Genomic DNA, 25,916 nt, shown 5'->3' on the forward strand with positions numbered 1-25,916 from the left:
TCACTGGAGAAGGAAATGGCAACCCACTGCAGCGTTCTTGCCTGGAGAATCCCAGGGATGGTGGAGCCTGGTGGGCTGCCATCTATGGGGTTGCACAGAGTCGGACACGACTGAAGTGACGCCGCCGCCGCTGCAGCAGCAGCTTTCTTTATGATCCAACTCTCACATCCATACATGACTACTGGAAAAATCAAAGATTTGACTAGACGGATCTTTGTTGGTAAAGTAATGCCTCTGCTTTTTAATATGCTGTCTAGGTTGGTCATAGTTTTTCTTCCAAGAAGCAAGCGTCTTTTAATTTCATGGCTGCAGTCACCATCTCCAGTGATTCTGGAGCCCAAGAAAATAAAGTCTCTCATTGTTTCCACTGTTTCCCCACCTATCTGCCATGAAGTGATGGGGCCAGATGCCATGATCTTTGTTTTTTGTATGTTGAGTTTTAAGTCAACTTTTTCACTCTCCTCTTTCACTTTCATCAAGAGGCTCTTCAGTTCATCTTCAATTTCTGCCATAAGGGTGGTGTCGTCTGCGTATCTGATGTTACTGATACTTCTCTCGGCAATCTTAATTCTGGCTTGTGCTTTATCCAGCCAGGCATTACGCATGATATAGTCTGCATATAAGTTAAATAAGCAGAGTGACAATATACGGCCTTTACGTACTCCTTTCCCGATTTGGAACCAGTCTGTTGTTACATGCCTGGTTCTAACTGTTACTTCTTGACCTGCATACAGATTTCTCAGGAGGCAGGTCAGGTGGTCTGGTATTTCGATCCTTTTAAGAAATTTCCAGTTTGTTGTGATTTACACAGTCAAAGGCTTTGGTTATATAATAAAGCAGAAGCAGATGGTGTTCTGGAATTCTCTTGCATTTTCTATGATCCAACGAAGGTTGGCAATTTGATCTCTAGTTCCTCTGCCTTTTCTAAAACCAGCTTGAACGTCTGGAAGTTTGCGGTTCACATACTGTTGAAGCATGGCTTAGAGAATTTTGAGCATTACTTTGCTAGTGTGTGAGATGAGTGCAATCGTGCAGTAGTTTGAACATTCTTTGGCATTGCCTTTCTTTGGGATTGGAATGAAAACTGACCTTTTCCAGTCCTGTGGCCACTGCTGAGTTTTCCAAATTCGCTGGCATAGTAAGTGCGGCACTTTCACAGCATCATCTTTTAGGATTTGAAAATATCTCAGCTGGAATTCCATCACCTCCACCAGCTTTGTTCGTAGTGATGCTTCCTAAGGCCCACTTGACTTCACATTCCAGGATGTCTGGTGCTAGGTGAGTGATCACACCATCATGGTTGTTTGGGTCATGAAGATCTTTTTTGTATAATTATTCTGTGTATTCTTGCCACCTCTTCTTAATATCTTGTGCTTCAGTTAGGTCCATACCATTTCTGTCCTTTATTGAGCCCATCTTTGCATGAAACGTTCCCTGGGTATCTCTAATTTTCTTGACGAGATCTCCAGTCTTTCCCATTCTATTGCTTTCCTCTATTTCTTTGCACTGATCACTCAAGAAGGCTTTCTTGTCTTTCCTTGCTACTCTTTGGAACTCTGCATTCAAATGGGTATATCTTTCCTTTTCTCCTTTTCCTTTAGCTTCTCTTCTTTTTCAGCTATTTGTAAGGCCTCCTCAGACAACCATTTTGCTTTTTTGCATTACTTTTTCTTGGGGATGGACTTGATCACTGCCTCCTGTACAATGTCAGGAACCTCCATCCATAGTTCTTCAGGCACTCTGTCTATCAGATCTAATCCTTTGACTGTATTTGTCACTTCCACTGTAAAATCATAAGATATTTGATTTAGGTCATACCTGTATGGTTTAGTGGTTTTCCCTACTTTCTTCAATTTAAGCCTGAATTTGACAATAAGAAGTTCATGATCTGAGCCACAGTAAGCTCCCGGTCTTGTTTTGGCTGAATGTATAGAGTTCTCCATCTTTGGCTTCAAAGAATATAATCAATCTGATTTTGGTGTTGACCATCTGGTGATGTCCATGTGTAGAGTGTTCTCTTATGTTGTTGGAAGTGGGTGTTTGCTATGACCAGTGCGTTCTCTTGGCAAAACTGTATTAGCCTTTGCCCTGCTTCATTCCGCATTCCAAGGTCAAATTTGCCTGTTACTCCAGGTGTTTCTTGCCTTCCAACTTTTGCATTCCAGTCCCCTATGACGAAAAGGACATCTTTTTCGTATGTAAGTTCTAGGTTTTATAGATCTTCATAAAACCGTTCACCTTTAGCTTCTTTAGCATTAATGGCTGGGGCAGACTTGGATTACTGTGATATTGAATGGTCTGCCTTGGAAATGAACAGAGATCGTTCTGTCATTCTTGAGCTTGCATCCAATACTGCATTTCAGAGTCTTTTGTTGACTATGAGGGCTACTCCATTTCTTCTAAGGGATTCTTGCCCACAGTAGTAGATATAAGGGTCATCTGAATTAAATTTTCCCATTCCAGCCGTAACCCTAACCCTAATCATGTTAGTTGACTGATTCTTAACATGTCAATATTCACTCTTGCCATCTCCTGTTTGACCACTTCCAATTTACCTTGATTCATGGACCCAACATTCCAGGTTCCTATGCAATATTGCTCTTTACAGCATTGGGCTTTACTTCCATCACCAGTCACATCCACAACTGGGTGTTGTTTTCACTTTGTCTCCATCCCTTCAGTCTTTCTGGAGTTATTCCTCCACTGATCTCCAGTAGCATATTGGCACCTACTGACCTGGGGAGTTCATCTTTTCAGTGTCATATCTTTTTGCCTTTTCATACTGTTCATGGGATTCTCAAGGCAAGAATACTGAAGCAGCTTGCCATTAAAAGCACAGTAGAGACAGATCAAAGATTTGGCTTCTCAGGTGGCTCAGTGATGAAGAAGCCGCCTGCCAATGCAGGAGACATGAATTGATCCTTGGGTTGGGAAGATGCCCTGGAGAAGCAAATGGCAACCCACTCCAGTATTCTTGCCTGGGAAATCCCATGGACAGAGGAGCCTGATGGGCTGTAGTCCATGGGGTCACCAACAGTCAGATACACCTTAGGGACTTGAAACAATAGAGAAGATTCAGTTTTTGAGATAATATGTACTCATAGCTTGGTACCTAAATGTCAGACCCTGTATAGGTATGAAGAATACAGAGTCCCTACCAAGTCACATAAGGGAATATGAAGACTGGTGAGGATCTGATCTCCAAAACCCATTCTGGGGGATAGATGAACCAGAAGAGACTGAAGCTAAGTTTTCAAGAGAACAATGAACATGTAACATGGGAAACATGACACAACAACAGAGGTTAAAGAAGGATAAAGATGAGGCATGTCCAAAGCTTTCCAATCAAAACAGAATCTGGCTCACAATCCCAGACACAGCTTCCTTTAATATTCCACGAAGGCAATGGCCCCACTCCAGTACTCTTGCCTGGGAAATCCCATGGATGGAGGAGCCTGGTAGGCTACAGTCCATGGGGTCGCTAAGAGTCAGACATGACTGAGCGACTTCACTTTCACTTTTCACTTTCATTCACTGGAAATGGGAATGGCAACCCACTCCAGTGTTCTTGCCTGGAGAATCCCAGGGATGGGAGCCTGGTGGGCTGCTGTCTATGGTGTCGCACAGAGTCGGACATGACTGATGTGACTTAGAAGCAGCAGCAGATAATATTTACAAAGCAGAGAAAAACAAAGATGCATCTACAAATGACTCTAAACAAGAGAAAACACAATGCCAAAATCTGGGAGGAATTTCAGTAATAAGCAAAGGGAACTAAATGAAAAAGGAAGATAAATCCCTCTCTTTCACTGTCTGATTGTGACTCATCAAGCCACACAGTCTGTATGTATCTATCATTAAACTATGCTGGCTACCTGTGCACCTCTTGCAAATAAAAGTACTGTTTCTTCTAAGTGGTTACAGGACTGTTACTTACCCATTCTGTTGTTACCTTTGTCCAGCATCTTATTCTATCAGGAAGAGCAACTTCCAAAACATATAAGGTAAGAAACTGATGGGTAAGTGGTGGATTGTCTAGTAATAGCATAAAGCATCATAGTTTGCCTAATTACAGAGGTTTCCATAGAACACATGGTGCGTATTGCAATTTTCCTTATATTCCATAGGTACAAAGAATGAGAGAATCTGCTAGAAAATACCACATCAGGACCACAAACTTTACTAGTTATATGTATAAACAGAATCTGGGAATTGGGCTGGGGCCCATGTATACAAACTTACTAATCAATGAAGACTGTAGAAAGGGAATCCATCTCCTACCTACATATACAGTAGATGGAGCAACTTCCTAATGCCTGTTTGTTGGCAAATACCAAGTCTAGAAATCTAGTGCTTGTTCAAGGGTCAGAAGAGACAAAAATCAAAAGGAACTCCATGGACAAAACCTTTAACCTTTTGAGACAAAGCATAACTTTAGAAATAATTGCCTACAGAAAACCAAAGAAAAAAGTTATTGTCATTTCAAAAAACTGTGTGGTATTCTCACATATCAGAATAAGACATTCTTGTATTACATAATACAACATAGAAAAAAAACGATAAAATGGGAAATGAAATAAGACTGCATAAAAACATTAGAATTAAGAAACTTGGGTTATCTGATACCAGAGTCCATTGTGGAGAATAGCACACAGAGACTGATTATGACCCAGAAAACCTATAGAAAAAGTATGCCAAGCCCCGTCACTGACAGAACAAGTCTGCCAATCCCTGCTCTATGCTTTTCCTGTTTTTCACTTGAAATACTTTATCTATCTGACATTTTCCACCTTGAGGGCTCAAATTAATATCCTGAATCCTTTGTTTATATAAAAAGCTGATAAACCCCGAAGGCTTTAAATAAAACTAGTTCAATTCAAATTAAAACCACATGCATAGTTTTCAATCATACTGCAGCTAGTTGAAGGCATTCCAGTTCCAAGTTTAGCACTTTTTTGTCCTACGAGATAAACTTAGGTGTACAGACTTTTCCCTTACCTGTCTGTAGTAAGAAGAGCCTGGCTATGAATATCTTTTTTTTCAACCGCATGTTTATGCAGTTCATCAATATAATCCATAAGCTTCTTTTCAGTTTGTTCAGCTTTCCACCTCTTCTCTCTCTCTTCATCTAGTTCCTCGACAAGTGCCTAAAAAATACACCAATATATTTGTTCTGTGAACTCAGAAAAGTTACGTAGCCTCTCACTGCCTCAATTTTTTCATTTATAATATGGGAATAAAAGTATCTAACTCAAAGGGCTATGGTGAGAATTAAACAAAAGATGGAAGTAAAGCATGCAGAATAGCGCCTGGCATAAAATAACCACTCAATAAATGTGTGAGTGTGTGTAAGTCACTTCAGGCGTGTCTGACTCTTTGTGACCCTATGGACTATAACCTGCTAGGCTCCTCTCCTTGGGATTCTCCAGGCAAGAAATACTGGAGTGGGTTGCCATGCCCTCCTCCAGGGGATCTTCCTGACCCAGGGATCAACCAGCATCTGTTACTTGCAGGCAGGTTCTTTACCACTAGCACCACCTGCAAAGCCTTCAATAAATGTTAACTGCTATTATTACTGTCATAATGACTATTACTATTTTCTAAATACTAAGGCCTTTATAACTGAGAACAAGAGGATAAAACCAACAGCATAATATTGGAAGTAAAGTGTGCTATACGATGAAAAGCATAACCAGTTGTTAACAAGTAAAATAAGGGGAAGAAGGCAAAAATTATAAATCAATCTGTACTAAAAATTCCTAAATAACTCTAAATCTGGAAACCACGTGTCCAAAATTGGGTTTCAAAAGAGTCCATGAAAACCGTGAAATTATTTTCAAAATATTACTCAAATACTTAATGAGTTTCTCTAAGAAAGTTTCTCTGGGAAGACTATAGATTTCTTTAGATACTTAAAACACTCTCTAAGACTCCTAAGTTAGGAATCACTGTTTTAGGAAGAATTTGAAAATTTAGACCTATTTTCTCCTTCTGAAGCATATGGCAAAATGATTTCATTAAAATCTCATCTAAAATGTGTAATTTGCATTCCTTTAAAAATTATAAAAATAGTGACATTACACAAAATCTGGAAATCAGGACAGGGAAAATAACCCAACTTCATCCCCTCAATAAAATATTTTGTGCTCAAAGAAACATGCATTATTTTTCTGGGGCTAACTTGTATTTAAAACTAAGATTATTCATATTCAATTTTTCTTAAATCTCTTAAATCATACCCGGTAAGTGGCATCTTCTGACCCATCATTGTTTAATTTCATTATTTCAGTTTTCTGGTTTTCTGATTCTTCTAATGTACTATTGTTTGGCAAAGACGAACTTATATATAATTCTTTAAGGAAAGGTGGTTTCAATTTACGATTACAACTGCAAATAAAAAACACAGTTAATAACCCAAAGAAATGTATGACACTTATAATTTTTACAACTTGGGTAATGACAGTCTAGCATAAAAGATCCTTTTATGTAAATTTATATGAATATACTGACCAAACCTGAGCTGGCAAGGCTGAAAAGTCAAATCTTTGACATTAGGAAAGTAAAAAAAATAAGACCACAAGGCAGCTTTAAGGAAGGAGTTGAGAGTATAAACGTCTGTGTGTCTTATCTGAATTTCTAGAACTAAAAGAAGTACCTTATAAAAGTACTGCTGTTTTTACTGTGGTGTTTAATAGTCTGAATAGTTTTGGAATAATAGGGGATTTTTGATCTTCGAGACGTTTTCTTACTACATTCTTTTCTGTTTCCATAGTCACTTTCAGAAGTCACATCTGTGTCTCTTTTTGGTCTGGGATCTTTCTCAGGAACATTATCTATTATAGAATTAGAAGTCTAGAATAAAAAGAACAACAACAAAGTATTTTAAAAGTTCATTTTGGTATAAAAGAATATAGTTTGTTTTCTAAAATGTTAGAACTTTTCACAAGTTTAAGGATTTATAAACTAGGTATGTCTGCAACTTAAGACACGGGAATCAGCTTCTAGTATGGACAAATACGACCCTGTGAGATTCGATTCTCTCACGATCACAGTTACAAACTGGGGCAGAAATACAAATGAAACAAAAACTACCTAGAGATCCTGGAAAGTGAACTGGAGCAGGCTTATTCTAAAGAAGAGCTGACCCTTGAAAAAATGACCAGAATTAATTGTTTCTGCCTTATGGTTTTTAGCCTATGAACATATCACAATTGGCACTATGTAGGGAGTCTTAAAACTCAAGTGGAGAAACCACAGACTTTTGAGTCTGAAGAATTAGAGCATATGGAGTAGGAAGTTCAGTAAAGGATTCAAAAGAGCAGCAGTTAAAGCAAAGCAAATTAAACGCTTGCTATAATAGAATTATTAACACTCTTTAGAGGCCTATAGCAGCATCTAAAGTCTCCACAAAATGACACTCACTCTGTCCAGGACAAAATCCAAAATTACTCACAATAGGAAGAACCAGGAAAATATGACCTATTCTCAAGAGAAATGGCAATCAACAGAGACCTAACCTCAGAGAACTAAATGTTAAAATAAGCAGAGAAGAACTTTACAATACCGATCATAACTATGCGCAATGATATAAAAAATGCTTATCATGAAAGAAAAGAAAATTCAGCAGAAAAGTAAAAATTATTTAAAAAATGGAAATTTTACAACTGAAAAAATACAATGTCTGAAGTAAAAATTGACTGACCACACTACAGAGAATGAGATGATAAAAGAAAGAATATGTAAACTTGAAGATAGCTCAGTGAAATTATTCAATATGAAGAACACAGAGGAAAAATCTAATAAAATGGACAGAGCCACAGGGGACTGTGGGATACATCAAAAGGCCTAAATGAAATTTGAAAAAAGAGGAAAGAGAATGGGACAGGAAAATATTTGAAGCAATGATGTCTAAAAATTCCAAAATTGAGGAAAGACATAAATGTACATTTAAGAATGATAAAAGGGGTCAGTTCATTAGGAAGAAAAAGTAGCCATAAATATGTATGTGCTTAGAAAAAATATAGAGCTTTTAAAATATAAAAAGCAAATGTTGAGAGAATGCCAAGAAATAGACCCCCCAAAATCAGTAAAATTAAAATTGCTGCTTATCAATAGACCATTAAGGAAATGAACATGCAATTCACAGGTATCTGACAAAACATTAGTATTCAAGATACAAAATAGATTCTTATAACCCAGTAACAGACTAACAACTCAATAAAGATATGGGCAAGATTTTTGAACACTTCACAAAAAATTCAATCAGCACATGAAAAAGTGCTTAACATCACTATTCATCAGTGAAATGCAAATTAAAATTACAACTAATGCCAGTATACGCTCACTAGAATGGATAAATAAGATCCATGCTGACAGTAAACCCTGCTGAGTCTGTGGAGCAACTGGACAGTCATACACTGCTGGCGGGCGTGCAATGGAACACTCACCTTGGGAAAGCCAGGCAGTGTCTTATTTAACTGAATAAACACCTACCCTGTCATCTAGAAAGTCTGGTTCTAGGCTATTCACTGAAGAGAAATGGAGACAAAAGTTCACAAAAAGACTTGCACTGTATTGTTCAGTTTTATTCACAAACCTGGAAGGAATTCAGTGGCGTATCAATAGAGATAATGGAAAACTAAACTTTAGAATACTCATACAACAGAATACTACATACCAGTAAAAACAAACTACTGATACACATAGTAACAGACTGATTTCAAGGTGATGCTGAGTGAAAGAGGCCTTACACAAAAGTGTTACATACTGTATAATTACATTTACATTAGGTTCTGGAAGAAGTATTAAATAACCTATGGTAAAAAACACAAGAAAAGTGATTGTGCGGTGGCGATGGGGGGTGGAATGCAGGAGAGGACTGCCTGTGAACAGCAGCGTGAGGGAACATTCTAAGACGACGGTGATGTTTACCTCCCTGTAAGTCTGGGTAACACGCATTGTTACCGCTGCTGTTCAGTTCCCTTCCTGGATCACAGTCCTGCTGTGGCAAAGGGCCTGGTGTAACTCAAGGAAGCCCTGGGCCGCGCAGGGCCACCCAAGTTGGATGTGTCACAGTGAAGAGTTCTGACAAGTGTGGTCCACTGGAGGAGGGAAGGGCAAACCACTCCAGTTTTCTTGACATGAGAATCCCATGAAGCACTGTGAAAAGCCAAAAAGATATGACACTGGATGACGAGCCCCTCCAAGGTGGAAGGTGTCCAATATGCTACTGGGGAGAGTGGAGGGCAATTACCAACAGCTCCAGAAGGAATGAGGTGGCTGGGCCAAGGGGAAATGATGCTCAGTCATGGATGTATCTGGGGATCAAAGTGAAGTCTGATGCTATAAAGAACGGCATTTCATAGGAACCTGGAATGTTAGGTCCATGTTGAGGTCCATGTTAGGTCCAAGCTAAGTTGGACATAGTCAAGCAGGAGATGGCAAGAGTGAATCTCAACATCTTAGGAATTAAGGACTAAAATGGAAGGGAATGGGCAAAAATTACTTAGAAGAAATGTAGTCAACAAGAGTCCAAAATGCTGTACTTGGGTGTGATCTCAAAAACAACAGAATGATCTTGGTTCACTTCCAGGGCAAAACATTCACCATTACAATAATCCGGGTCTATGCCCCAACCACTAACGCTGAAGAAGCTGAAGTTGATCTGTTCTATGAAGACCTACAAGACCTTCTAGAACTAATACTAACAAAAGCTGTCCTTTTCATCACAGGGGATTGGAATGATCAAGAGATACCTGGAGTAACACACAAGTCTGTCCCTGGAGTACAAAATGGAGCAGGGCAAGGGCTAACAGGAGTTCTGTCAAGAGAATGCACTGGTCAGAGCAAACACCCTTTTCCAGCAACACAAGAGACACCTCTACATATGGAATCACCAAATGGTCAACACCAAAATCAGACTGACTATATCCTTTGCGTTAACAGGCCATTTAGAGAGCTGTAGAGCCAATTCAGAGAACACGACATCTCTATTTTACATCAAAAGTAAAATAAGTAAATGTAAATACTTTAAAAAAAACACTGAACTCCATAAAGATACACAGGCTTAAATATTTACAGAGGGAAGACTACTGACATGTGTAGTTCACTTTGAAATGTGTGACAGAATAAAAGTTTGAAAAATGAATAGGCATATGATGAAACAAATACAGTAATATGTTGGTAGTGGAATCTAATTGGTGGATATACTGGTATTCACTAAGAAAGTCTCTTATATTGCTCTAAGTTTTAAAACATTCATAATAAAATGGTGTTGAAAAATGAAAATCTAAGACAAAGCAGTCTTTCACAGAAAGAATTCTCACAATTAGTGTAATAATTAAAGTACAATAATTAGGAAGAATAACTATCACTATATTATAGCACATTTTCAGTAACTTTATGACTTTACTTATAATTTAAGTGTATATATCAATTGAAATTCAAATTGTATGTTTACCCTTTACACTAAGGTAGTAAAAAAGAAGGGCTTCCCTGGCAGCTTCCCTGGTGGCTCAGAAGTTAAAACCTGCAATGTGGGAGATCTGGGTTCAATCCCTGGGTCGGGAAGATCCCTTGGAGAAGGAAATGGCAACCCACTCCAGGATTCTTGCCTGGAGAATCCCATGGACAGAGGAGCCTGGTAGGCTACAGCCCACGGGGTCATGAAGAGTCAGGCACAGCTGAGCGACTTCACTTTCACTTGTCCCTGGCAGCTTAGCTGGTAAAGAATCAACATGCAATGCAGGAGACCTGGGTTCGATTCCTGGATTGGGAAGCTCCCCTGGAGAAGGGATAGGCTACCCACTCTAGTATTTTTGGGCTTCCCTGGTGGCTCAGATAGTCAAGAATCCACCTGCAATGTGGGAGACCTGGGCTCGATCCCTGTGTTGGGAAGATCCCTTGGAGGGCACGGCAACCCACTCCAGTATTACTGCCTGGAGAATCCCCATGGATAGAGGAACGGGGCAGGCTACCGTCCATGGGGTCACACAGATGGACATTATTAAGCAACTAAGCACAGCACAGCACTGCACAAAAGAGGTCCTTCTCTCAAACATTTTTCACATTCGTAGCAATAAATCATCCTCTCCCCTGCTGCCCCTCCCCGCCCCCACAAGCTAGACTCCTGTTCTCAGTCATAAAGTAAGAAGAATTATCACTGAGTGAGACACATGACTGCGGAAAGGATACCAGAGCGGATTTTACGACATTTGAGTTTGAAGTTCAACTCTGCCTCACTAAAATAAAGGACTCAAATAAACTGAGTTTCTATTCTATTTAACAACAATATATTAATCCTTATCTACTTGACTGAACTGTCGTGAGGATGGCCTAAGAGAAGCTAAAAAGTGCACTCTGAAAGAGAACGTTAAGCTTAAATCTAAGCTCTGACACGGGCAGAAGAGTCGGCCACTGGCAAAGATGGAAGATGAGCTCTGAGGAGACGAAGGTCCTACCAGCTTGGCAGGGTGTTATCAGTGATGCCAAGGAATGCATCCACCAGCTCTCCCGTCCCAGCTCTCCTCTGATCTACCTGTGGCCCAAGCTGAAACCTCCATGGATTTCTGGCACACGGGATCCTTATAGTCTTATGCACATACTCACCTAAGGTAGATCTCATGTTTATTAAGCATTGCTAGTGTTAAAAGATAATAGTTCAGAATTACTACAAACTAGTGAACCATAATCATTCCATAAGCATTTTCTATTACCCACTCTCAGGAATCGAAGCAGGAATTTTAACTTGCCACTTAGCTATAAGTTTTAGAAGTGGTTTTGACTATAAAAACAACTGAAGAGAAAGTAGAGGCCAAAGTTGCTCAGACATCCTCTGTGTTAGTAAGCACTGAATCCAAAGAGTTCTGTTTATTTGAAGTAAAAGGTAGATGGATGGAACCAATGCGAAGTACAGAACACCCAATGAATTACCTAAGATGTGAAGAAGACCCTCGAGGAAAATGAGTGGGAAAAATGTGTTACTGCTAGTACTACAAGACAATCCAATTGTAAAGAAAAAAGATAAACATACACACCAATGCCAGAAATATAGATTGTTTCTGGTTTCAGCTTGTAGGCAATTTTTTGCCCATTTTCTTAATCTCTTTCTTCAACAAACACACTGCTTAGAAAAGCAGGAAAAATACTTACTTCACTGAGAAGCTGTAAAATTTGATCATCTAATTTCTGCAGTTTCATCTCATTCTGAAGATCATTTTCATGATTCACTTTCTCTGGCTCGGAAGAGGGACACACAGACATGAGCGACGTCACACCCGTGTCTGTCGGTGTGCTTGCAAACTGATCCAAGGGCGCTGTGTCGCCGACGGGGGGCGCCACTGGCATCCCGTCAGTGATCTGGGACACGGAGGCAAACCAGAACCCTTTACATTGACATTTATTAAAACCTGAAAACATCCTTTACATTAGAAAAAACAAAACAGTACTATACCTCATCTTCACTTATATTTAGGGGAGATTCAGAAGAAACTAAATTATCCAAAAGACCTTCGAAGCACTGTAGGTGTGATGAATTTATTTCTGCCATATTTATTGGCTCACCAAATATGTTCTTACAATCTAGGATTCTGAGCTGCGGCAAAGTCTGGAGCATAACTGCTCTGTATCCTTGGAAACAAATCATTGAAATGAAAACTCAAGCATAAAACAAAGGTTAACTACGTTTAGACTAAAGTAAACCTATCAGCTACCACATAAATCACCTGAATGATAAAATTAGTCCTGGAATGGAACTAATAAACTAACAGAAAACTACTCATCCTCTCCAGTGTGCAATCATTAAATACAGAACAAACAAAACACTATGCCCAAATCCCTCCCAAACAGTCCTCCTGATGAAATGAGAAAGTTAGTATCATTTCTGCATTGTTCATAAAACTGCCTTAAAGGTATAAATGCACGAAACCAGTAGCAATGTACTCTAGACAGGAGGCCAAACATACCTTTTGCTTATCTGTAATAAAACTAGTACAGATGTAAATCAGGATGATAAGAATAACAATCAGAGATCAAAATTTTGCTAGTGAGGCTATAAGTATTAACCAGCTTAAACATTTCCACTTTCTCCTCTTACATTACATACAACTAGGATTAAAATAGGCAATCTATCGAGTATTTAAGAATACGATCATCTTCCTTAAGTACAATAAAATAGGAGAAATCTGGAAAATGAACATTAATTTGGTTTTTAGGCTAACAAAAATGCTTTAGTTAATTTTGCTCAACTGCAAGTAAAGTGGTTAGAAAAAACTCCAAAAGAAAGAAGTCTAGCAAATTAACATCAGAAATTTTAAGGAAAGAAAAGTAATTTCAGTAATAAATAACTCTGGGGAGTGGGGCAACTGTGTTCAGAGAAATACCTCGTCTAGGAAAGAAAGTGAAAAGCAAGGGTTCAAACTATTGGAACTAGAGGCTCTTGAGATGAGATTATTAGAAAAAATAAATCCAGCTTGTGGGTTAGTAAAGGAAAATAAACTGTCTTAGGGATAAGGTTTTCTTCTAAGAAAAGGGTTTCCCTCCCAAACAGAAATCTGTTCTGATTTTCAGGGAGATTCTATTATCATGTAGGAAAACAGGTGATCTCAAACCTAACATATTCTTCTGCAAAGTAAAACTATCAAAACAGGTTTCCATTCTGGGAAAAGCCTTCTTATAACTGCATATTAATGAGACTAGAGCCTCTTCAGCCAACTTCTATCCAAAAAGATCTTAAGAATTTATGTTCATATTTTACATTTGAATCTTGTTGTTAGGTTAAGCAATTTGAGACAAATGAGTTCTAGAAATGGCAGTCTGGTCTGCTTTATCTTCACGGATCTCAATGATTTTGAATTAGATCAAACGGCATTTCAGTAGCATCTTCTATACAGCATATTAAGTTTAAGCTTTCTTCTTAAAAAAATCATTTACTTATTAATAATTTAAGACAGTCACATGGTGTAAAATTCAGAAGACAGTAAAAAGTTTTTCTAACATTTATTGATTTTCCACTGCTCTTTTCACATTTCCTGATCCCCACCCACCAAATTCTGAAGCTAATAATTATTATCAGCTTTGTTGTGAATCCTTCTAGCTACTTTGTATGTATAGTCAGCAAACACGCACAGTTATCCTTTGAACACAAACGGTAGCCTATTAAACACACTGCTTTGCAACTTGCTTGCTTTTCTTTCTATTAACAGTGGTATATCTTGGAGATAACTCCTTTCAATAGCTACAGAGATTCTATATATTTTTTTTTTATGGTTGCTTAGTATTATACAAATATATCATTAACAATTTAATTTTGAAGCATCATTTATTAAATATAAAACTGTCTAAATACAATTTCTTATCTGTTCAGCTTGTATCCCTCTTCAACAGTAATTCAGTCTTAATAAAATAATTTATTTGTAATTATATTCTTCCAAAAATATTAAGCTGCAAAATTTAAGACAAATTCAAGGAGGTCATAAATAGTTGTTTCAAAAAATAAAGAAGCTTTAAATATTGTTATAAAAAGTATTATGTGAATCATTCATACCTGGTAAATGACAGACAGGATTATCCTCTCCATTTTTTTCCAAAATAAGATTAGTCAAGAAGTGTAATCCTACTGTACACTGAAGTAGGTGATGGATACTATCGATACAATTACTATGCAGGTCAATATATCTAAGTTTGTGTTTAATTCCATGAAGAGGCATCAAACCTGCAATACAAACAATGCTCTTGTGATGTCACAGCATCCATTTTTCTAACAGCTAATTAAAAATAACTTTCATATTCGTTTTATTTAAACAGGCAAAGGAGCTACATTAGTAAGACGCTGCTGCAAACAGCTACCCAACTAATAGGGTATCAGCAAAGTGAGCTGTTGTTTTGAAGAAACGAGGGTTTGGCATCTCTCGAGGCCAGAGCCCTGGGTACCTAGGCTTTGGTTCTCCGCCAACAAAAAAATGGGCCTCCCCAGGCCCATGCACTTTTATGAGAATAAGAATAAGGCAATGGCTTCCAAGTTCTCAACCAACACACCTTTTTAAATTATCAGACATAAGCTAATACTCCAATTTTATTGGGTTGAGTATAAAATAAACACCAATAGCATCCCTTTGATTTAGTTCCCTGGGTAACGCTTCTCGCCTAAGCTCATCTAGAGCAAGGTGATGTCAGAAACTAGATTTGCAGTAGAGGCTTCTGGTGCCAGCACAGCCCTTGGCTGGCCTGATTTCAGCCCCAGCTGCAGTGCACAGGTGTCAGAGTTTTACTCAAAACCGAGTGTGCTGAGCAAGGTTTAACCCAGAAGTGTGAGGCAGTCAAAACACCTCCAGGAGCGCCCCTCAACGAGAGGAGAATCACCCGCGGTGGCAGGCCCTAGCTTCCCTTCTTTTGGAAGGGCCATTCTTTCAAAAGCACCTCTCTTCTCTGCTCCACTGAAGGTCTTAGTTTTCGAATTTTGCCTGGCTTAGTACTCTCCATTCACAAATACACAAACTTCTAGTTATTTGAAAACATTAACACAAATAGGAAGAAAAAATATAAAAAATTAACACAAAAACTGCCCTAACATAATAATAAAAGGATAAGTACACAATATAGTACTGTGCTTAACTGCTCAGTCGTGTCCAACTCTTTGTGACCCCATGGGCTGTAGCCCGCCAGGCTCCTCTGTCCATCGGATTCTCCAGGCAGGAATCCTGGAGAGGTTGCCATGCCCTCCTCCAGGGGATCTTCCCGACCCAGGGATTGAACCTGGCTCTCCCGCATTGCAGGGGATTCTGGAAGACCATTATAGTACTATACTAACACTACTGATAATAATGTAAGAGGACTCACCTTTCTTTTCTTTTTTCCATTTCTTCAACCTGACTGGAATATTCTTTTCTCCTCAATGATCTTTGTTTCTTGCTAACTTCTACTTATCTTTTTTTACAGAGCTGCCTCTCTTATTTTCTTCATAGGCTTTATCACTAACTTCTGTTCATCTGTCACACCCTCAGAAGTCTTCTTTGACCACTCACTACAAGATCAGATTGCCTGTCATGTATTCTTATGCGTACTCAACATTTCTTCTCAATTTACCATCACATTTCTGAGTTCCAGTTCCCTGTTACCCATTATTTCTCTTAAGCTGCAACTTCACCTCCCTTTTATGTCTCAATTTTAAAGTGCCCCAGGGGACTCATTCCAGGTCCTCCTTCTCTAGCCACAGATTCAGAATCTCCCAGATTCATGGCAACAAACACCACTGAAGTCCCGAATCTACAACACCCACTGTGATGCCCTACCCCCAAACTGCAGATCACACACACACCCCAACGAGGTCCTCAAATTTAAGACAGAATCCTTAATTCTTACCCCTGTACACACACACACATACATATATATACCTCACAAGGTTCTCAAATTTGAGACTCCACAATTCTTATCCCTGCTCCAATCTTTCCCATGTCAGGAAATAGCACCATCATCCACTCCCTTCACTTCCTCATCTCAATCTATCGGCAAATTCTATGAACTCCACATGTAAACTCTATGTATTTACACCTCTATACTATATTCATACTAGTCCAAGGCCCCATCACCTCACACCCAGACCACAGAAAGAGCTTTCTAACTGGCTACTGGCCTTTCACTCCTGTCCTACCAAACTTCATTCTTCACCCACTCAGCAGCCAGAGTGATTCTTTAAGCAGATGGATTAGATTAAGTACTTACTGGTTTAAAGCCTTTCAATGGCTTCCCACTGTTCTTAGAATAATATGCCAATTTCTCACCCTGCTTATGAAGCTCTATGTGATCTGACTTTGCCTACTTTCCCACCTCTTTTCTTAGCACATTAATCCATCATTTGCTACACTCTAGTTGCAGGAGCCTTTTTCCTGTTCCTTATCCTGGCAAGCTTGATCACACCTTCGTGTTTCTGCATGTGCTTAATGATATAAACTGTCATTACCCAATGAAGTGTTTTTAAACATATGTCATTCCAAGAATTATCTATTAGAACTTATAGTTTTATATTTTCCTTTGGACTGCAGACAGATCAGTCAATCCTAAAGGAAATCAATCCTGAATATTCATTGGAAGAAATGATGTTGAAGCTGAAGGTCCAATACTGTGGTCACCTGATGTGAAGAGCCGACTCATTAGAAAAGACCCTGATGCTGGGAAAGACTGAAGGTGGGAGAAGGGGATGACAGAGGATGAGATGGTTGGATGGCATCACTGACTCGACGGACATGAGTTTGAGCAAGCTCTGGGAGATGGTGAAGGACGGGGAAGCCTAGTGTGCTGCAGTCCATGGGATCACAAAGAGTTGGATATGACTGAGCGACTGAACAACAAAATTATATCCATACATAGAATTTGATGTGCTTTAACAAACATATATGGTTATGTTACCCTTACAATGGAGATGAAGAACATTTTCATCACTCAAATCACTGTGTCCCTATGTAAATCAGTATTCTCTCATCTTCAATCCCTGGTAACTAATTACCTCATTTCTCCCTTTGTATCTCTGCCTATGTCAGAATATCACACAAATGGGATCATACAATATAATTTTCTGTGATTTGCTCCCTTCACTTAGAATGAGTTCCGTTCAGTCCCTCAGTTGTGTCCAACTCTTTGCAACCCCATGGACTACAGCTTTCCTGTCCACCAACTCCTGGAGCTTACTCAAACTCATTGAGTTGGTGATGCCATCCAATCATCTCATCCTCTGTCATCCCCTGCTCTTCCTGTTTTCAACCTCTCCCAGCATCAGGGTCTTTTCCAATGAGTCTGTTCTTTACATCAAGTGGCCAAAGTATTGGAGTTTCAGCTTCAGCATTTATCCTTCCAATGATTATTCAGGACTGATTTAGGATTGACTGGTTTGATTTCCATGCTGTCCAAGGGACTCTCAAGAGTCTTCTCCACCACCACAGATCAAAAGCATCAATTCTTCAGTGCTCAGCTTTCTTTATGGTCTAACTCTCACATCCACACGTGACTACTAGGAAAACCATAGCTTTGACGGGATGGACCTTTGTTGGCAAAGTAATGTCTCTGCTTTCTAATACGCTGTCTAGGTTGGTCATAGCTTTTCTTCCAAGGAGCATCTTTTAATTTCATGGCTGCAGTGATTTTGGAGCCCAAGAAAATAAAGTCTGTCACTGTTTCCATTGTTTCCCCATCTATTTGCCGTGAAGTGATGGGACCAGGTGCCATGATCTTCGTTTTTTGAATGTTGAGTTTTAAGCCAACCCAAGTCTCCCTCATTGCAGGTGGATTCTTTACCAGCTGAGTCACCAGGGAAGCCCAAGAATACTGGAGTGGGTAGTCTACCCCTTCTCCAGTCGATCTTCCTGACCCAGGAATTGAACTGGGGTCTCCTGCCTTGCAGGTAGATTCTTTACCAACTGAGCTACCAGGGAAGTCCTCACTTAGCATAACTTACTGCAATATTTTTAGATTTATCTATGTGAAAGGTCAGGGCAAGGTCAGGCATGTCGAGACATGTCCCGGCGGAGAGCTGCAGACACGCCCCGGAGGCGGGCCGACAACCAAGCCGTCCAATCAGGGGCCGACACGAAGCCCTCGCCGTCCAATCAGGAGCTGACACAGAGCCCTTGGACACCAATCACTGCTGAGCCCGCGTTTTCTTCCTTATATGGGAGCCCGGCCAGGGCTATAAAACCCTTCCCCACCCCTCATACCTCGCAGACTCCGCAGACTCCCTTTACCCCGCAAACTCCCTTTGCTTCGCAGACCCCCCTCACTTCCTTGCTCACCCGCCCCCGGGAGTTCTGCCTGAGAGCAACCACCCAATAAAAGGCCCTGATCAACGGTCCACAGGGGTGGCTCCTTCTTCCCGCGGCGTTTCTTACACTATGTTGCTGCATATATCAATAGTTCACTGTCTCTTTTTCTTTTTTTTTGGCTGTACATATGGGATTTTAGATCCCTGATCAGGGCTCTAACCCATATCCCCTGCATTGGAAACATGGAGTCTTAACCACTGGACTGCCAAGGAAGACCCCATAGTTCATTCCCTTTTATTGCCAAGTAATAACCCATCCTGTGCATGTAACACAATTTGTTTATCTATTTACCAGGTGATAGACATATGGGTGTTTTCTAATTTTGGAGATTATGAATAACCATATACACGATAATTTTAAAAAGAAATACAATCGTTTTACCATTCACATACAAGTCTTTGATTAGACATGTTTTCATTTCTGCTAGGTAAACACCTAGGAGTAGAAAAGCATGATTATATGCTTACCTTCAAACTATTTTCTAAAGTTTAGTTTTACCATTTTGAATTCTACTAGTAATGTATGAAAGCGTTAATCTATCTCATCAACATTTTGTATTGTAAGTTTTTTAAACTATATCTAGTCTAGAGGTATGAAATGGATCTCACTGTGATTTTAATTTGCATTTCCTTAATTACTCAGGATGCAAAACTTTTTTTTTTTGATGCTTGTCATTTGGATAGCCTCTGGAGAAGAGTCTGCTCAAATCTTTTGCTTATTTTTTTTAGGGAGCTGACATGATCTCATTTGTTTTACTTCCCCACTACAATGTAAGCCCTCTGACAAGAAACTTATCTATTTGTTATAATATTTTTTCATCACTACTGAATAGTGCTTGATAGAATGATCTTCAATAAATACCTGTTGAGTAAAACTATCATATCCAAGATTCACATTTTTCAGTTAAGGAAGCTACATCCAAAGAACAATATACTTTGCCCAACATCATATTGCAGAGACAGCACTATGGTTAATACTCAATTCTAATACTTTCACATTTTGGGGGAAAAATGTTTTTACAAATTAAAATACTGTTGCTATTTTGGTTAAGGGTAGGGTCTAGGTCACTGTATTTTATCTTTTGTGTACTAAATTCCTGGCATGTGAAATGTGAAAGTTGCTCAGTCGTGTCCGACTCTTTGCGACCCCATGGACTGTAGTCCATGAAATTTTCCAGGCCAGAATACTGGAGTGGTAGCCTTTCCCTTCTCCAGGGGATCTTCCCAACCCAGGGATCGAACCCAGATTCCTGGCAAAGGACAGTATTTTCCTAGCAGGGGAGAAAAGCTAACAAATGAAATAAGACTGATTCAAATACCGTATTGATAAGGATTATGAAGATAATTAGGGGCTTCCCAGATAGCTTCCCAGAATCCACCTGCCAATACATGAGATGCAAGAGACAGAGGTTTGATCCCTGGGTCAGGAAGATCCCCCGGAGGAGGGAATGGCAACTCACTCCAGTGTTTTTGCCTAAAGAGTCCCACGGACAGAGGAGGCTGGCAGGGACTGGGTTTGCAAAGAGCTGGACGTGACTGACTAACAGATAAGCAGCAGAATGAAGATAATTACAGAATTCCCCTGGTTCTGACATTAAGAATAATCATAAAACTTTGCTCACTCTGTTAGTGTATCACTGTAAGTCATTAAAAGATTAACAGTTTTGAGTGCTCTTAGACATGGAAATGTCAAAAAGAAAAAACCTTCTGTGATAGTCAATTTGCTATAGCCTCTGGAATGCTACACACCTGTGCTACATCCAGCGTGGTAGAGCTAGCCACATGTGGCTTTTTAAATTGAAATAAAAATTTAATTAAAATTAACTAAAATTACAAATTCAGTTCCTCAGTGTACTAGTCACATTTCAAGAGCTCAAAGGCACATCTGTCTATTAGTTGCCATACCAGACAGTACACACACAGAGTATTCTTATCACTGTGAAAAGTTCTATTGGAACTATTCCTCTCTATATACTGATAACATAACTCATCAATTCTCTAAGATTAAAAGTACATCCCTCCCAAAGTGTGTCCTTCCTAACCTAATTTTTCCTGTAACTTGTTACTCCAGTTTTTATTCCTGGGTTTTTATTTAGCTTAGGTTCAGCCCCAACAAAAAAATATGACCGAGAAACACTCTAGATGAGATTTTAAGTCAAAAATTGGATTACTCAGTTCTACAACATGCAGAGCTATATCACTCATCACATGTGGCCAATGCTCAGCTTTATAGAAAAAAGAAGCTTATCTACTTACCACTAAGGTCATTTATGTGGTTGTAAGATAAATTCAATCTAGTCAGATTACTTAGTGCTTCAAGACCTAAAATAAAATAAGGTCATTACAAGATTCAAATAATCAACTAATTAGGGTTATATACTATTACAATACTATTTCAGATTGCTTTGAAGTACATCTACAGTTGATAACAATGAGATCAATTTTATTGATATTTTGCAAAATAATTTTTTTTTTAAATGGTAACTTTTTTAGAAAAAAACTTTTCATATAATGACTTTTAGAGTCAGCGTTGAAAATTTAATGAATATTTATCATCTCCCTTACACAAAGTAATACATGGAAAGCACTTACAAACCTTCTATTCTTGTGATCAAATTGCAGGACAAATTTAAAGTGCATAGTTTTGTCAGTGTGTTTAGTCCTTCAATTTGACTTATGTGATTAGATGACAGATCTAAATGTTGTAAATTCCAAATGTGATCAATGGATGTGATCTTCGAGATGTTATTGCAATGAAGATTGATGGCATGAAGAGCTGAATCTAAAGATAACTCTGAAATGCTACAAAGGAAAATACATATTATTAAAAACAAGTAAAAAATGTTCTTAAAAATCATGACTGAAAAACTAAAATTAACCAAAGAGCACATAGATGGTATGCAGGTACTCTATTCATTCTATAATAAAATTCTTCCTACTTAAGGTAGCTTTGAAATGTCTCATTAGGTGCAATGTTTCTTACAACCAGCCAGCATTTGGTACCATTTATATAAATAAGTAACTCAGTCAAGAAAGGAAAGGGATGCTGGGCATTTCTTGGTTTTATATGCAGTCATCAGTATAAAGCAAAAGCAATATTTATAAAAGTTCAAATCTGCACTTTTTTTTTTTGCTATTTGAGTAAATGAATTAGTCTCTCTAAACCTTTTTCCCCCTGCTCATTTAATTCTCACAACTCCAAGCAGTAGGTATTTAAGGATACGATTTACAGAAAGTAGGTACCTTGTCCAAGTTCTTGTGCAAATCACCTAATTGAGCCAGGATAAATATGGATCTGACACTTGAGTTTACAATCTTACTCTCATCACTGTCTGCAATGTCTGTTTAACCCAGAATGTAGTTGATTTCAAAATAAACCACTAACTTTTGCCATTTGTAGTGAAAAAGTCCCTGTTTTCCTTTGCTGAAACTTGGACTGCATCTCCTCTAGATGGAACTCATATTTTCATTCTCTGAATTGCTGCTATTTTAAACTAGAGTATCTTCTGAAGATAGGAGTTCCAGGAATACAAGCTACAGTGCACATAATTCAGATATGCTGGAACTGGGACACATGAAATCAGGGGCATCTCTTCCATGTTTTGTAGCAGCTACAGTAAAGTTATAGGAAATCTCAAAGCAGGAAAATGAGTTAGCAGTCAAGGAGTAAAAAAGGAAAACAAGGAATTCAGGTTTGTTTCCAAATTAGTATTAAGAATCTCAAATTTAAAATTGAAACACATAAAGTTTGAATATGTTGTAAGATCATTCAATTTATGCTTTACTCTTCAGACTGAAGCTCACAAGAACCCCTAGTAGAAAAAGGTTGCTGCTGCTGCTGCTAAGTCACTTCAGTCGTGTCCGACTCTGTGCGACCCCATAGATGGCAGCTCACCAGGCTCCCCCGTCCCTGGGTTTTCTCCAGGCAAGAACACTGGAGTGGGTTGCCATTTCCTTCTCCAATGCATGAAAGTGAAAAGTTAAAGTGAAGTCGCTCAGTCGTGTCTGACTCTTAGCGACCTCATGGACTGCAGCCCACCAGGCTCCTCTGACCATGGGATTCTCCAGGCCAGAATCCTGGAGTGGGTAGCCTTTCCCTTCTCCAGGGGATCTTCCCAAACCAGGGATCAAACCCAGGTCTCCCCCAATGCAGGTGGATTCTTTACCAGCTGAGCCACCAGGGAATCCCTAAGAGTAGACAGAGTGTGTGTGTGGAAGTCTCTGAAAATATAAAGCTGCTAAATAGGTGCTTACCCAATCTCTACCACTGGTGCTTTCATAGTTTGCCCTGGTTAATTACGATCAGCCTGTTTAACTTTCTAAAACTCAGCTTCCAGAGGGTACCAGGCTAAGTGAAAAACATTTATAGATGATGGTGGTGCTGTTCAGTTCAGTCGATCAGTAGTGTCCAACTCTGTGCAATCCCATAGACAGCAGCCCACCAGGCTCCCCGGTCCATGGGATTTTCCAGGCAAGAGTACTGGAGTAGGGTGCCATTGCCTTCTCCGAAATGTCATACTAGCACTCTTTGAATGTGACTATTTCTAATACTTTCCAATTGTCTAGCTTCTGTCACTTACTGGGGCTTCCCTGGTGGTTCAGACAGTAAAGAATCTGCCTACAATGCAGGAGACCCAGGATGAGCTATTATTTAGTGCCAGACCTTATTCTAGTAACACATGCTCCTAATGACAGCCATTTATTTTCTGAAACATTGTTTCTGGAAACTAATATTGTGCAGATATCGTAGTATAGTTATCTGACAAAGCAGGCTGTGAAAATTAGACAGAAATGATTTTGAATTCAAACTTAGTCCACCAGCTGCATGAAGCTGGGAAAGTTATAAAGATCTTCTGAGTCTCAGATAGGTCCCCTGTAATATACTACCTTGCACAATTCTGAGGATTGATGATAATACAGTCACACACAGAGATGGCATTCAACGTGGCAGCTACTATTAAATATAAATGTAAATATTCCTTTGAAAAAACACCTTCGTGGAATTTTCTGGCAAATTTTAGATCGAGATCCAGAACAAGCTGCTTTGATTATCGGTAGGGTGTGCACAGAGCGCAGGCAACAAAGAAACCATGTATGTGGACGGGCAAAGACAAGCCTACTAAGGCATAGAACTGCCTGTTTGGGGCTTTAGTGTGCCTAATGACAGGGTGTCAACTGGAAGAAAGGAGAGGGGTGAGACAAAAAAAGCACACAGGGGCCAATCAGCAACGCAGAACCAAGAGCCTAGTATCGTGCACACATTTGGGCTGCATGAAAGAAGAAAACGGTAAACTAAATAGGTTTAGCATTTTCAAAAAGCGTGAACAATACACGTATCACAGCGCTCTGCAAAGGAGAATTCAGAATGGGGGCAAAAGAACCGAGGCAAAACCAATGAAGAGCAGCCAAGTCTTACTTCACAACTGCCAGGGACACTCCGCTGCCACTTTCCGTCACAAGGAAGGAGCAGAGAGGACAGAACCCGAGAGGGCCAGGAACGACAGGGCGAGCAAACGAACAGCAGCGGTGAAGAAAGGACCAGCGAAGGCGGGCAGGGACGCGGGCAGTCCCGGGGGCGGAGGGCGGGCGGCCCCGCTGGACACGGGCCTGGCCCCTCAGCAGCGCGGCTGTGGCGCGGAGCGGCGGCCGAAGCCAGACGCCTTCGGGCGCGGCCTCGGAGAAGCCGCTCCGCACCTCCGCTCTTCCCCGAGGCCCACGACCCCTGCCCGGGGCTGCGCGGGCCGCTCCCGGCGGCAGGAGCGCCCTTTACCTCCGCAGGCCTTTGTCCATGAAGCACAAATCCCCGCAGTTGCTGTCAGCGTCCTCATTCTCGACTTCCGTCTCCCCCGGGGCCTCCATGGCACCGGCGACGGGAAGCGGGGTCGTAACCGGCGCCCAGCGCAGGGCCTGAGAGCCCGGAACACGCCTCCCGGGTTGGCGGAAGCCCGGCCCGACGGGGCGGGGCGGAAACCCCACCTCCAACCGACGGAGGGCCTTTCCCGCCCGGACGGCGTCGCGAAGCCGGAAGCCGGAGATTCTCCACAGAGGGCGTCCTTCCCTTTTACGGCATCTATGGCGAACGCTAGGGACTTGCCGTAAAGCGAGACATTTTTGCCGGCCTTTGGGTTGTTGGGGAATGAATAGGTCTTTCCTGGGTGGCTCTTCCGTAGTAGTTTTTGCATTGTGGGCGACTGACTTCTGAAGGCGATTTCACAGCAGCTTGTTCTTACAGATGTATGGGTTTTCAGTTCAGTTCAGTCAGTTCAGTCGCGTCCAACTCTTTGCGACCCCATGGACTGCAGCACCCCAGGTCTCCCTGTCCATCACCAACTCCCCGAGTTTACTCAAACTCATGTTCATCGAGTCGGTGATGCCATCCAACCATGTCATCCTCTGTCGTCCCCTTCTCCTCCAGCCTTCAATCTTTCCTAGCATCAGGGTCTTTTCCGGTGAGTCAGTTCTTTGGCCAAAGCATAGGCTTCCATATCTATAAGTTGACACCCACCCCCCACCCCCCACCGCCCCCAGGACTATGGGCTCTCCTGTTGATTCCACAGGCATTTGTGGGATGCCTTACTTGTGCCAGGGACTTCACCTTGTGATAAGGAATAAGATGAAGCCCATTTTCCTTCCTGGAAGCATTCATAGTTCAGTAGAGGAAATGAAGGCGGCAATGCTGTTGCTTAGAATAGCACAGTAGCATTTACGGCCAACTGCACAGTTCCTGTGGGTAGTGAGGAAATTTTCTAAAATGAGGTCATCAATAGATGCCCGAGCAGGATCTTACTAGGTTACAGTGTGTTCTGTACAGAGTCATTCCAGGTAAGCAAACAGGGGCCAGATAAGGTCAAAGAACACTGCTGGTTAGATTATTCTATGTGGCATGGGAAAATTTTTGTTGCGTTGTGTTCAGTCACTCAGTCTTGTTCAACTCTTTGTGACCCCGTGGACTATAGCCCTTCAGGCTCCTCTGTCCATGGGATTCTCAGGCAAAAATATTGGAGTGTACTGCCATGCCCTCCTTCAGGGGATCCTCCCAACCCAGGGATGAAACCTGCATCTCATGTCTCCTGCATTGGGAGGCAGATTCTTTACCACTGTGCCACCTGGG

General features: G+C 40.5%; 1 protein-coding gene across 2 annotated transcripts in view; it reads right to left on the minus strand.

The window, feature by feature from the left end:
* The window catches only part of LRRCC1 (leucine rich repeat and coiled-coil centrosomal protein 1), a 45,483-nt gene extending 20,799 nt beyond the window's left edge, over positions 1-24,684 (minus strand). The window contains exons 1-9 of one of the 2 annotated variants that reach the window (XM_068983760.1): positions 24,576-24,684; positions 21,402-21,607; positions 21,062-21,127; positions 14,543-14,710; positions 12,452-12,627; positions 12,151-12,357; positions 6,656-6,852; positions 6,240-6,387; positions 4,999-5,147 (exon numbers count right to left, since the gene is read on the minus strand). In XM_068983760.1, the coding sequence (XP_068839861.1) occupies positions 4,999-5,147; positions 6,240-6,387; positions 6,656-6,852; positions 12,151-12,357; positions 12,452-12,627; positions 14,543-14,710; positions 21,062-21,127; positions 21,402-21,607; positions 24,576-24,664 (1,406 nt within the window). In that variant the 5' untranslated portion in view covers positions 24,665-24,684. Of the gene's footprint in view, positions 1-4,998; positions 5,148-6,239; positions 6,388-6,655; positions 6,853-12,150; positions 12,358-12,451; positions 12,628-14,542; positions 14,711-21,061; positions 21,128-21,401; positions 21,608-24,575 lie in introns of those variants that run through there. The other variant, XM_068983761.1, reaches the window with a different exon arrangement.
* Positions 24,685-25,916: the final 1,232 nt, after the last annotated feature.

The sequence above is a fragment of the Capricornis sumatraensis genome, chromosome 11 (assembly GCF_032405125.1).
Source record: "Capricornis sumatraensis isolate serow.1 chromosome 11, serow.2, whole genome shotgun sequence".
NCBI lineage: Eukaryota > Metazoa > Chordata > Mammalia > Artiodactyla > Bovidae > Capricornis > Capricornis sumatraensis.